Source organism: Papio anubis, chromosome 7 (genome assembly GCF_008728515.1).
Source record: "Papio anubis isolate 15944 chromosome 7, Panubis1.0, whole genome shotgun sequence".
In the NCBI taxonomy this organism is placed as follows: domain Eukaryota; kingdom Metazoa; phylum Chordata; class Mammalia; order Primates; family Cercopithecidae; genus Papio; species Papio anubis.
Window position 1 is genome coordinate 137,302,806 of NC_044982.1, and position 13,807 is coordinate 137,316,612.

General features: G+C 38.6%; 1 protein-coding gene across 1 annotated transcript in view; it reads left to right on the forward strand.

Annotated features, from left to right (window-relative positions):
* LOC101023626 (probable phospholipid-transporting ATPase IM) overlaps nucleotides 1-8,384 on the forward strand; it is a 271,533-nt gene extending 263,149 nt beyond the window's left edge. Inside the window, exons 27-29 of the mRNA XM_009210142.4 lie at nucleotides 311-449; nucleotides 4,418-4,548; nucleotides 6,178-8,384. Of these exons, the coding sequence (XP_009208406.2) occupies nucleotides 311-449; nucleotides 4,418-4,548; nucleotides 6,178-6,459 (552 nt within the window). The 3' untranslated portion in view covers nucleotides 6,460-8,384. The remainder of the gene's footprint in view (nucleotides 1-310; nucleotides 450-4,417; nucleotides 4,549-6,177) is intronic.
* The last annotated feature ends 5,423 nt before the right edge of the window (nucleotides 8,385-13,807 follow it).

The following is a 13,807-nucleotide window of genomic DNA, read 5'->3' on the forward strand; positions in this document are numbered from 1 at the left end:
GCCATTGTGTTTTCATATTTCTCACTTAAAAGAAGTTTAACATGTTTAACATCTCACCTCCTGATTCTGACTCGACCTTGGCAGATATAATGGCTTGCGTATAGAAGTTGTAAAGTCAATTTTCTGCCAGAAATATGAAGTCAGATCAGTCCCCCGTGTGTGTTCAGAAAGTGGGAATGCCCATGGTTGACTTGGCAACTAGGCAGGTGCAACCTTCCTGCCACAGGGCCATTCTGGGGAAACATCACTAGATAAATGGTGCTCTTTTAATCCTCAAAGACCTCCCCTTTGCATTTGATTTTATTTACAGATAGCCTTGGATACCAGTTACTGGACTTTCATTAATCATGTCTTCATCTGGGGGAGCATTGCCATTTATTTCTCCATTTTATTTACAATGCACAGTAATGGCATCTTTGGCATCTTCCCAAACCAGTTTCCATTTGTTGGTAAGTGAGTCATGTTTGCTTGTCGTGCTGCTGTTTACTTGTCTTATAATTTATTTTTTGTGTTAGGTGGAGTTGGGGATGATTAGTGATCCTTTGTCCAGAAATTGATTGAGCCAGGCATCTGAAGGCTTCCAAGTTTAAAACCCTGGCTCTAAAAGCTCAGTTTCTGCTGCCTCTACTGGATGCAGAAGAATCACTCACAGTAGCTTACAGGTTCTCAACAGCTTACATGTAGTAGGCTGTCTCCTTGCCAATGAGAGGCATAGCACATACATTAGGGCTACCTGAAGACCTGTAAAATGCTCATATATGGTAGAAGAAAAAGAAATACTAGACTCTCCTTTTATGCCACGTTATCACCAACATCTGCCAAAATTCACCCATAAAGCTTATTTGCATTTAGATAAGAATGAAACAAAGTATAATTTAGAGCCTTCTAAAAATTCCTGGACATTAATCTGTAAGTGGCATGAGGAGTAGGCGTTGTAGTTAGACAGTCAGGGTTCAAGCGCCAGCTCTACCACTTAACAAGCTGTGTGACTTTGGGCAAGTTTCTTCTTTCCACGTGAGAATATATAGGAATAAACAAATTCAGTTTCTCCTATACTCTCACTCAGCAAGCAACACAGAAGACTTCTGTGACCTCTGGTCACTGAGAAGTGGGGATTTCGTCCCACCAACAACCAGTGAGGTGTTTCTGCAGAGAACCCCAGCTGGATGTTCTCCAATTCAATTCCAACAATATCTACTTGGAGGTAGTGTCAGATCCTACAAGTTGAGGGCTAAGTTCTGTATGAGTGCCCCCGCACTTCCAATGCTAGTAGCAAGCCACAGGATGTTTTACCTCTACTTTTGACCAGCTGGCTATAAATCGCGGTTCCCCTGAACCCCCTCCCTGAGTTTGATTAATTTCTAGAGTGGTTCAAAGAACTCAGGGAGACACTTACATTTACTGGTTTATTATGAAGAATATTACAAAGGATACAGATAAAGAGATGCATAGAGAATGTATGGGGGAAGGGGCGTGGACCTTCCCTGCCCTTTCTAGGCATGCTGCCCTTCAGGAACCTCTGCATGTTCAGCTACCTAGGAACTGTTTTAACCCTGTTCTTTAAGGCTGTAATGGAGACATTTTTTATATAGGCATGATTGACAAAGTCATTGGCCATTGGCGATCAGCTTAACCTTCAGTCCCTCTTCTCTTCTAGGAGCTTAGAGGCTGGGGCTGAAAGTCCCAACCCTCTAATCCTACCTTAGTCTTTCGATGACCAGCCCCAATCCTGAAGCTACCTAGGGACTTCCAGCCATCAGTCAACTCATTAACAAACAAAAAGACACATATCACTTTGAGGATTTCAAGGAGTTTTAAATCTATGCCAGAAAACAGAGAAAAAGACTAAACATACAGCTCACAACATTATACTATGCATTAATGTCTTCACTTATAAACTGAGGATATTAATAAGCCTATTTTCATGGAAAATGTATGAGGATTAAATGAAATAATACATATAAAGCACTTAGCATATATCCTGGTACATAGTACTTTTTAAATAAATGTTAACTGTGATGATGGTGATTGTTATTATTCATGCAAATGTGGCTTGATTACTGGTGGGAACATTGCAGAGGAATTTGAACATCAGATGAGTAGCAAAGGACCCTCTAAAATCCCTTAAAAAAATTCTATTATTCTACAAAGAGTATACCTCTAGTCTATGTATGGGGTATACTATCATTGCACTCCACATTTCAAAAGGACTCCCAGCAAAGGCCACTGAGCTTAATAAAAGAGGGATATTAATATACTTTCTCAGAGGTTTTGAAATCTCTAGTGTGTGTGAAATAAACTGCTAACCAAGTTCATCTAAACAAACTGGAAAAGAGAGATGCGCAGTGACCAACATTCTGGAACTTAATCAGGCAAGAGTGAGATTTGTATTCACTAATTGAGGAAGTAAATTCTTGGACTAATTTATGTAGAAAGCAAAATAAGACCACAAGGACTGAAATAGGATTATAAGGTTAGTAAGGTTATAAATCCACATTGATGCAAAGGCACCTGAAATTGTAATTCAATTTAAATTCATGCATACACTTAAAACTGTTCTTCACCTTTTGCCTTTTCCTACATGTAAATGGAAATCTTTAAGTTGCACCACTCTTACTTAATACGTACTGGTAATACTTTGTTTACCAAAAGATTCCAACTATGTAGAGACATGTTGGTCATGAGTAAGAATAAGCATATTGGGAAACAAGGACACTAAAACTATTTTTATTTTATTTTTTTAAGATGGTTTGCCAAATCGAAAAGTTCAGTGTATTGACTGGAAGATTTCCGTCCTAAGAGAGCACTGTGATGCATAATGAGATGAGAATGCCTCAAATGGAGAAAGTAATTTGTGCAGGGACCACTCTTTCCAGCTAAGCACATGCCATTTCAGTAATTAATTACTGAGCGCCAATGAAATTTTTTAAAAGTTAGATCAACATTGGGGTTTCAGGAAAATTTTTTTTTCCCTTAGTAGCTAGCAGCAAGCAGGAGTGTGGTTTCAAAGTGAAGCTTGTTTTCCCAGTCATGCCTGAGGGTACCAAGCTTCAAGGAGCTCAAAGAGACATTTAATTTATTGAGTCAAGTTTGTTTCTGCCCATGGCTGAAGGCAACTGGAATCAGCTGCTCTTGGGCAGGCAGATTCCTCTCTCTAAAGCCAGAAAAAGCAGACATACCATTCAGTAGCCAAGCCCTCATACCCAAAGCCCATTTGAATGGTGGTAACATTTGAATACTGGGATAGGGGACCTGGATAATTGGGGGTATGATGACAAATCTCTAGAAAATGAACAGGGACAAAAGTTTATTTTGGTGATATAAGCAGGGTTGTCATCTCCCCATCTGCCTGCCTTACTGACCCTTATTGCCTTGTTTAAGCCCACATTGGGGTATGTGAGGTGTGAGTAAAGAGTAAGGAAACTGACTTCAGGCTTGGAAATGAGTTTCACTGTCCTGTTGCCCTAGCATGTTGGATGGCTGCATCAACAGTCTCCTGGTGAGGGAATGCTCTTTTCACAAACCCAGGAGCCTTCCTGATCTTGGAACTTTGAGGACCTCATAACCAAATGAACAATAAAGAAATAACAAGTCCCTCTGAGGCGAGTTTTCTCAGGCCATTGCCTGGAATTTAAAAGGTTGATCCTGCAGTAGAAAAAGCTCCCCTTTTATGACAAACCAATCAATGCAATCATTATTTGAGACTGTATCTGCATCTGGAAGATTTTTTGTGTAGTTTTGATATGACACTTTTAATTCAAGAGTCCACAAGGGTAAAGGGTAAATGTGCCTTTTAAAAATAATGGCTGCTTTGTAACCACAAGATCTTGATGCTGGAAGAGAGAATTGTGCTCCGTGAGTGATATTAGACTGAGCCTGGGTGAGAGAATGCTTGGTTCAGGCTGGTAATCTCTAAGTGATCAGGCCACTAAGCAATTCCTGAGGGTGATCTTAGCACTTCTGCCTTCGTATCATCATGGTGACATTAGGTGATCCGAATCCCACCATTTCAAAAAAGATCTTGGCCAGGCGCAGTGGTTCACACCTGTAGTCCTAGCACTTTGGGAGGCTGAGGCGGGCGGATCATGAGGTCAGGAGATCGAGACCATCCTGGCTAACATGGTAAAACCCTGTCTCTACTAAAAATATAAAAAAAAATTAACTGGGCTTGGTGGTGGGTGCCTGTAGTCCCAGCTACCCGGGAGGCTGAGGCAGGAGAATGGTGTGAACCCAGGAGGTGGAGCTTGCAGTGAGCCGAGATCGCGTCACTGCACTCCAGCCTGGGGAACAGAGACTCCATCTCAAAAAAAAAAAAAAAAAAGGAAAAAGAAAAAAAAGATCTTGTAGGAGCAAAGAACCTGTTAATTAATAATTCAGTCCTACTTGTAACCACAGTGCATGTTTTCTTTAATAATAGGTAATGCACGACATTCCCTGACCCAGAAGTGTATCTGGCTGGTAATTCTCTTAACAACAGTGGCTTCGGTTTTGCCAGTGGTGGTATTCAGATTTTTGAAGGTGAATTTATACCCAACCCTGAGTGATCAGGTATGTCACAGTGCTGATGAATACTTGAAGGCTGGTTTTTGGCTCTTGAAATGGTGTGCTTTTCTGTCTTATTGGAAGCTCAGAGATGGGCTAATGAAATTGTCACAAGTAAACACCTACTGGTGTATTAGATCACATCAGAATAGATGGGACTTTCCGCATCTTGAATGTACTAGTCCTTAGTGCCAATAAAGAGAGGCATCTATACTAAATGTGGATGGAGAGTCATAAATTACAAGTTAAACTGGGTATTTTAAAAAGCTGAGTTTTAAAAAGAAGCTCACAGGCCTCATTTTGGACAATTTTTCTAAGGGAAAGGCAAGCTATAGAAAAAGATACTGATTTGAGAGCAAGCACAAGCACAGTAAAAGAGACAAGCATGGTGTGAGTCAAAGGGGCTTAACATTTTTGTAGAAATCCAGTAGCAGATTCAGAAACATGGGTGAGATGTTACCTTCTGAACAGATTAAGAAGGGGAAGAGCAGCACGCTGGGTAGATTAGTAAACTTGGAAGGAAAGTAGGAAGAACAGCTTATAGAAATTCCTTAACTGGAGAATTAACAGAACATATTTCAGAATTTCATGGGAAGACAAGTAAGTAGGACAATGTCAACTTAGATCAGGACTCAGATAAAACGTGAAAAGGAGAAAGAAAGGGAGATAAACATTCGTAGCCATGTCATGACAAGGGGGAACATGCTGCTGTGGTGAGTGGGACCAGGCCAGTGATGCTGAGAGAGACCGAGGTAGACAGAGATAGACATTTTTTTCATCATCATGTCTCTGACATTTTGGGACCAAAGTCTAAAAAGATTCCTTCTGGAAGAATTCAGAGTCCCTTGTCATATCTGTCCTCTCTTCAGTTCTCCAAGCTCATTCTGACATAAACCCAGAAAATGGTGGATGAGTTAAGGAAGGAAGGTTGTGCTCGTTTGTCCTGTAAGTTCGATTGTGATGTTCTGCTTGATGGCTTTCTCCTGACACAAAGTCAGAATCCAAGTGATTTGCCAAACCGGAGAACAAGGTCGCTTACAACAAACCTCAGGTCTTTTTCTCCTTAGCTTTACAGGGAAATGAAAGAGTTGTAGGAAACCTACTCAGATAATGTGGAACATTTAGGAAGGCCATGCAAACCTAAAATAAATTGAAACCCTGGAAGTCTCATGATACATTGACCTACTGCAAAAATTGAGTATTTCTGACTCATTTTCTCAATTTTCTTCTAGTCCAGTTACTGACGACTGTTAGATCCAGAGAATCCCTGAAAGAGAGGAAAAAGGCTGTTTTGGGAGAATGAAATTATAAATTATTATGCTGACTTTGGGCGGTGCATGTTAGAAAATCTTTCTATGCAAAAGTATGCTTGTGTACATTGAAGATATATGAGAGACAGTAATGAAATTTTTCTGGTATTTCTTAATTACTTAATAGTTTCTCGATAGAAATAAAAATGCACGAGTGCCCCCAGTGTCATCTTTTGGGTGGAAAATTTTTTAGTTTTTAGATTTAAAACTTCCTTTTGCAATGTTGTTTTTACTTAAAAAAAGGCTTTCACTTTACAAAGTGGGCCACTGCCTGGAGTCTATCATTTGGATGCCTCAGCTCACTTTGGGTCTTGTTTGTCTCCAGATCCGCCGGTGGCAGAAGGCTCAGAAGAAGGCAAGGCCTCCAAGTAGCCGAAGGCCTCGGACCCGCAGGTCAAGCTCAAGAAGGTCTGGATATGCTTTTGCTCACCAAGAGGGCTATGGAGAACTTATCACATCTGGAAAAAATATGCGAGCTAAACATCCACCCCCAACATCAGGGCTGGAAAAGACACATTATAATAGCACTAGCTGGATTGAAAATTTATGTAAGAAAACCACAGACACAGTGAGCAGCTTTGGCCAGGATAAAACAGTGAAACTGTGAGTCAATATGAATTTAAACCACATAGTTATCTTTTCACTTCAGGTGGAGCTGAAATTCTGCTGGCTCCAGAGTTTGAGATTTGAGGCAAGAGGTGGGGCGGGCAGATTGCCTCACTTAACTGAAATCTGTGGCAGACAGCTGCCAATGCCCATTAAACAGGAGTGTGTGCTATGGAAAACCAGGCCAGAGGGTCACTGTCTAGTTTGTGATTTGGTAGACAAAACACTGTTACAAGTACAGATTTTTTTTTTCTTTTTAAAATCAACCTAGATACCAATTGACCTGAACTTTAGAATCTTATTTATGGAGAAAAACTTGTAAAGCTGCATATACATTGAATGGATCCTCAGGCGGATAAAAGGGTGCATTTTAAAGGTATATATATCCAAGCCGAAAAGCATGCGTGTTGACAGATAAACACATATATGTAAGATCAGCCTTTCCCGAGGTATACTTTTAAAATTTAAAGTGTGTACTATGGTGCTTTCAGACTGAGTTGCGTGTCACTCTTTAGTCTTGATATCTACCTGTCTGTTCAGCCAGGACAACAAATGGCCTTCACGCCTGAAGAATACAAAAGTGTGTTTATATTTCTCATTTTTCTACCAGTCTAGAGACAAAGGAGAGTGAACATCTTTGCAGCAGGATAGGCTGGTAATTTAATCAAATTTATTCAAAAAGCTCTCAGTCTGTGTCATGTAAGGACATGCTTATGAAATGTCAGAGAGGCTTGCCACTAAGTATTCTAAATACTTTTCAATGGCTTTTCTAACCACCTCAGTAGTAATTTGCTGAGCATCATCCAGACCATTAATGGAATCAGCAAAGCATTGGAATTTCACACAATGGGCAAATATTTTCAACATTTCCAATTTTTAAAGCTTCTGAATTGAAGCCAAACAAATTAATAAATAATGTTTTAATTACTATTTTAAAAGTCAGGTTTAGATCGTTTAAAGTTACTTGCTTTTGATGCTCAGCTGTCATGTTTATAATTCAAATGTGTAGTGAACACATGTGGGTAAGGTTGATTTTTTTGGAGATGTTGCAGCTCAAATGTTCAGTCCCCATGTGAATCATCAGTGTCTTTCCTGTCAAGTAATTTGGGCATAGTTGTGTGAAAACCTCAGTTCTGTCACTTCTTATCTCTATAAACCTGGACGATAATGTGCCTTCTCTGAGGCTCAGTTTCTTCCTCTGTCAAATGAGGACATACTACCTACCTCATGTGGTTGTTTGATGGTTGTCAAAGCACAAATTCTGAAATTATTAAAAACATAATTATTTCATAAACAGATGAGTTAAGTTCCAGTTAACTTGACGTCAGTATAGCAGAGAAATTGGAAGAGAATATGAAAAAAGTGGAATTTAAGTAGTCAGTGGGGAAAGCTTTGATAAAATGAAATTGCCAGTAAGATATAAAACTGGTTAGTGTCCTACAGGGAAATAAAATTATAACCGTGGAGGTACATTTCTCTACCAGAAAGCAAAAATAAAGCATCATGTCTTAATGGTTTTCTACAAGTCAACTTCTAATTCTACAGAGTCCTTAATGTGGTCCCTATTAAATTCTTGGTCAAAGTAACATTTCCCAAGAGAGTTAGGTGACACTTGAGTGAGCTTGATGGATAATGAGCTAATGTGATATGTATAGGCCACAATTTTTTAAAAGCTAAATTTCCAAGTCTGGGATAATTTTTCCTAAATGGGATCAAGTGACATAATATGTGTAAAAGAGTCAAATGCGGTCGTGTACCATAACAAATGCCTATGGAAGTTCTCTTTCCCTTACATGCCTGCCTACACTTACCCAGATCTTAGTTTTCAATGTCTAATTTGTCATTAGTTTCACCACGTTTGCTCGCTTTTTGTAATATTTTTGCAAGATTTGAAAACTTTCAGTAAATGTTTTGGCACTATTGGTACTTGATGTTTTATCTCTTCTTTATGGGAAATTCATTGGGGAGATTTTTGTTACATTAGTCCATGGATATTTTTTTCTCTCCTTTACATGCTGAGGGAAATGTACTCATTCTTAGAACCAGAGTCAACAATAAAATGAAACAATTGGACCTACGTGTAAGGGATAGGAAAGATTAGAAATGGTCCAATTTTGCAAATCCAGTTTAAATTAAATAAGGCTGTTTATAAACAAATAGTGTGGTTGATTGTGAGAGAAACATATTATCCGCTTACTTTGGCCCCATGAGATCCAAGTAAACTCACACACCCATTGCGAGATCATTCAATTACAAGTGCCAGGGATTATTTTGAACCTGAAGATGAAAAGTGATGAGAGGTGAGTAGTGATGGTGGGGGCACTGGGGAATAATAAAATTTTAATTTTACATAAATGTTATCAAATTATTTGGAAAGAAAAATTATTTTCTTCTAGATTCAAGATTTAAGTTGATAATCTTGTGTTTTTAAAATCTCAGTCCAAGTTTTGAGCTGTTATAGGCAATTGCAAATCGAGTTTCCCTGACTGAGCTCTGCTATCTTTGGCTCTCTCCTCTGCCTCCAGATGCATATACCGATGAAGGAAAGAAAGAGAGAGAGGGAGGAAGAAAGTAAGACAGATAAAGCAAGAGAGAGGAAAAAGTAATGGAGGAAAGGATGGTGGGAGGGAGAAAAGAGTTTTCCAGTTATATGTTTTTTTTTTTTTTTTTTTTTTGAGATAATCTGACTCTCTGAAAAATAAAATGCAATCCCTCAAAGAAAAAAAGTGGATTATATTTGACTCTTGAATGGTAAGATTTCCTTCACATCTTGTGTGAGAACAAGCAAAGCTTATCAGAACGGGGACCAGGAGCCCTGGCTTCTTGTCACAGTGATGGTGCTGCTTTGTGAGCTGGAGCATGCCACCTGACTTCTCCAGGCCTTGGTGTCCTCGCCCATTGACAGAGAAATTGGGACAGGATGGTCTTCAAGACCTTTTCTCATTTACCCAATCTGTGAGCTGCTCTTGTCAGTGATGTCTGTTGTGTATTTGCAATTGCCTTTCTTAGAGAGAGAGAGAGAGAGAGAGAGGGAGGGAGGGAGGGAGAAAGAGAGAGAAGAAACTGAATTGGGTGTTCTCTTGAGGGCAGGGCCTGGCTCTTCAGGCTCTTGTACTGGTTTGTATATCTCTAGACCAGCCCCTGATGCACTGCTATCTCTGGCTTTTCTCTCAGCTTACCACAGAGTTGCTAAACCCTGTGGTGACATTTTACCTGGGTCATTTGAATGCTCAGTTTCTTGTTAATGATTCATGAAGATATCTCCACACGCTCCTTTCCTCTCTCATCATTTTGAGTAACAAAAGTATCCAGATGTGAAGGTAAGATACTCATGTCCATCTAAGAAGAGGATCATTTAAAAGTCCTCCCTACCTTGAATCTGGGCTTAGAGGAGATTCTTTGAGCCTCTGTTCCCTTGGGACCCAAGTTGGTGCAACAGAGCTTGAACAATTTTCTTCATAGTTATACAGCACTTTGCAGTTTGTGTATCATTCTTACATAAACTGTATTGTGTCTGTGTAGATTTAAAATGTGCAGATCTAGGGAAGATGTGTAAACAGATGTAAAAATGTTCAGAAATATATGTTTTAAATGTTCTTTTACCTTTCAGTGCAAATAAAAATCTCCCTTCCTTCCTTTCCTACAGCATTTAGTGACGTTAGGTAGGTGTGGAAGGCAAAGGAAATAAAAATGTCTCAAACTATTTCTAAAAAGTCACTAGGAAATCCAACTAATCAGAAAAGCTCTACTTCTGATTTTTATGGTAAGAAATTGAATTACTCTGTTAGTGTGTGCACAAAATGCCTCAAGATTGATATGATCTAATTATCTCAGTTATATGACTCAGAATTATTATTTTACACTACAAAGAGTAGGCACAGTGGAGGAATCCAGGAATAATGATGACTTACAGACTTTGTGATGGGATTCTGCAGGCCATGGGTCAGATAACCATGTGGGGGTCACAATTTTCCAATTTTTACATTAACATCTGGTATTAAATGTCTGCAGTTTGCTCTACTGCGTCACATTTCATTCCTTGGTGAGAAATCATCAGCTTTTGCAATTCTCAAGCCTAAGCCTTTAGCTGAACTGCCTGGAAGCCAGAACTAAATGACCCACGTATTACCAAATGTGTATTGCAAAAGATTTGGAGGGACTTGCTGGGCTAATCTGTAGTTTGGGGCTCTGACTTAACCCTATCTGTCCTCGAATTTCAAAACTTCCTGGCAAATCTATTCCTGTAATTGGTGCAGAATGCAAATCAGCTTGGAGCTGCATACATAAACATCCAGATTTCAAGAAATAATAATGATTAATTTGCCAGATATCTCTGGCTATCTCAATTCAGATTCCCATAAGGTTTAACAAGGGCAAGTTAAAATTGTTAATAAACTGCAGCCCTAGACTTACACAGAAAATTCTTACTGGAGCAGGATGCGTGGAGAGATGATAGTTAACTTAACTTGGAAATAAAGTAATGATCAAGAAGAAATCTATTTGTTTCGCCTCTTGTCATAAATGTTTCTATACTCCCTGCCTTCTTCTAGGTAAATGTGAGCAATGATTAGGATGCTTCTTTGACAGCTGATGATTTTCCTTCTTGTCCCCTTTCTGTCACTGCTCAGTATGTGGCACTATAGAGAGATAGAAGTATGAGATAATGCACAAAGATTGGACAGAAATAATACTGACCCCAAAATATCCTCAGAAAAGGTTTTGAATAAAATTCCTGTTACTGAATTTCTCAAGATAATGTCACTTTCATTAAATAACTACTGAAAAAGAATAAATTAATTTGGGATTATGATTAGTGACTGGGGGAGATATTAAGCTTATTTAACAATCAGTTTGACAGGGGCACTGACCAATACGAATGAACATGGGCCATCAATGACTAGTCTTGTCCCACTGCTAATGGCAGTTGGCACTCTGACCTATTTGGACCACATGATAAGTCACATTTTTCTTTACGAGGTGCCTATTTGCTCTAAGCTAGATAAAAACAGATTTTTTTTTTAACCAAATAACCTACAAAATTCTATAGGGCACGTCAAAATGTTTTCCTGGCATTGTTTAGCATGGTAGCTAATAGTTTTCTGAAACTATAAGATGATGTGTTTTGAACAACAGGAATGGTTTCTAACTGCATAATATTATTGACAAAATATGTTTAGATATTGTGAATGGTTTTTGTCTGAATACTAACATTTTTCAAATATTTTTAAAAATATATTTTACAAATATAAATGATTGTGGTTCATAGTTTGGGAGCTTAGTTTAATACTTAGGGGTAGACAAGATTACTGGAAGTATTTTTTGATTGACAGGCAAGACTTTGTTTTATGGTTCCATTTCTTCCTGGAAGTTCTCATAGAGCTTATATCTAGTAGACATCTCAGATGAAATGTGCTAACAAATTTAGTTCTACTGGACTAAATTTAAAATTAATAAGTGAATCAATCACTTAATAGAACACTGAGTGTGGAGAGGACAAGGTACAAGATAAATAAGAAACAGTTTCTTTTTCTTGCCCTCGGAGAGGTTCTAACTCAGTATCTTTCGACCATGCATTATACATACCACAGTTGATGGAATCTAAAATGCCGCCTTGTAAATGATGCACCATTAATTTATATACCACTGGAAAACAAGAAGAATATTGCCACTTAGAGTTGTAAAGATGCCATTGGATGTAAGATTTATTTCTAATTTCAGAGATGTTAAATTATGAAATCTGGTAAGTATTGGATTGTAGGAGGTTGAAAAGTGATGAAAAAACATAGTTCATGGCAACTACTTTTGTTTTGATTGTGTATTTTGTTTAATACTTGAATTGTTTCTATAGCACAGTTATAGCAGTCTTTAAATTTACTTTCATTACAAATATTTGTCAAGTTTTGTTTCAGAAACATTTTTCCTACTCTCTTGCATCATGCACCCAGACACACTACAAAAAACTAATTCATAACACAGTAAGGGCAAACATTATTCATGTAAACATCTTTCATTAATTTCCCATAATTTAAAAAAATCATAGAATTATAGATATTGAAAAAGGCTCATAGATTTAGTTCAAATTCCACAAGAGACCAAAGATGCTCGTTAACTGTGATGGGGTTAACTTTGGGTTGCAATAAATGCCGAAAGCATACCCCTGGCTTCTACTCCTTAAACATACCTCACAACCTAATAAATGTATTTCAGGATAAAGAGAGAACATAGGAAACCCCGGAGGAAGCTTTTGAAGAAGGGAGCTCAGAATCATGGACATAATTTTCCTATATTTTAAGCAGGCATTACATAGTCCCTGTAGCTTCCCAATACATGAATCAAGGTTAATTATTGTAACCCAAAATGTAACCAAGTAGATATGTTAAGATACATTGGCATGTGTGTTCGTATTGCTACTATACACAGTGAAAATTTGTCATATTATGTATCATTTCATTATATCCAGGACCAAAGTGGAAAAAAAAAAAAGCCACTCAAGTTGAATATCATCATAAAGGAGTTTTTTTGTTTGTTTATTTGTTTTCAATAACATAAGAGTCAGGAGAGTTGGGAGGTATGTCCTAGGGATGTGATTGGTCTTGATATGTAATAACTTTGAACAACTGTGTGCAAAGTCACAGACAGAGGAAGCAAAGATTTTCATTATCAGAGGATGTCTCTGTGTCTGGTTGGAAGTTTGGTGCTTGGGTGCATAGTCTTCCAGAGCTGAGACAGGAAATGTACTGCATGGAAACTACTTTTTAAAGAAGGGAATAATAGTTTCAGTATTTACTAGGGGATGGGGAATACGTATTTTTATTTTTTTAGGAAAAGAAAAGGGAACACAATGAGCTCTTTTTGCAGGCCAAGGGAAAGCAGAGCCTGGAGAGGCGGGAACAAGGGGTACTCTCTCAGGGAGATGTTTCAGAGGGCCTCTTCACAGAGCATTCATAATGGCAAGACAATGAGGATGCTGTCACATTTAGCCTGGGCAGATGCGTTCTCTGAGAAGCCCACAGAGAGGATAAATAATGTCTGGGACAGCTCCCTAGGACCTCATGGGGCTTGCCGAATGTTGAGAGAGCATCACTTCCTTCTTAGAACCCAGCCTATGGTGTTCCTGGGATGTAATTGGTATCATTCTGGCAAGTTAATCTGATTAGTTTACTTGTATCTTATATTTTGCTGCAGCATCCTCACAAAAAAGAATCAGAAAGTTGCTAATTGATTGATTAACTTATTTTATAGAGCAAGGCAGTGCAATGTGGTGATTTCGAGTCTGGGCTCTGGAGTTCAGCCTGAGCTCAGCTATCAGACAGGAATAGAAATCTTCCCTATCAGAGATGGCTCCTGTG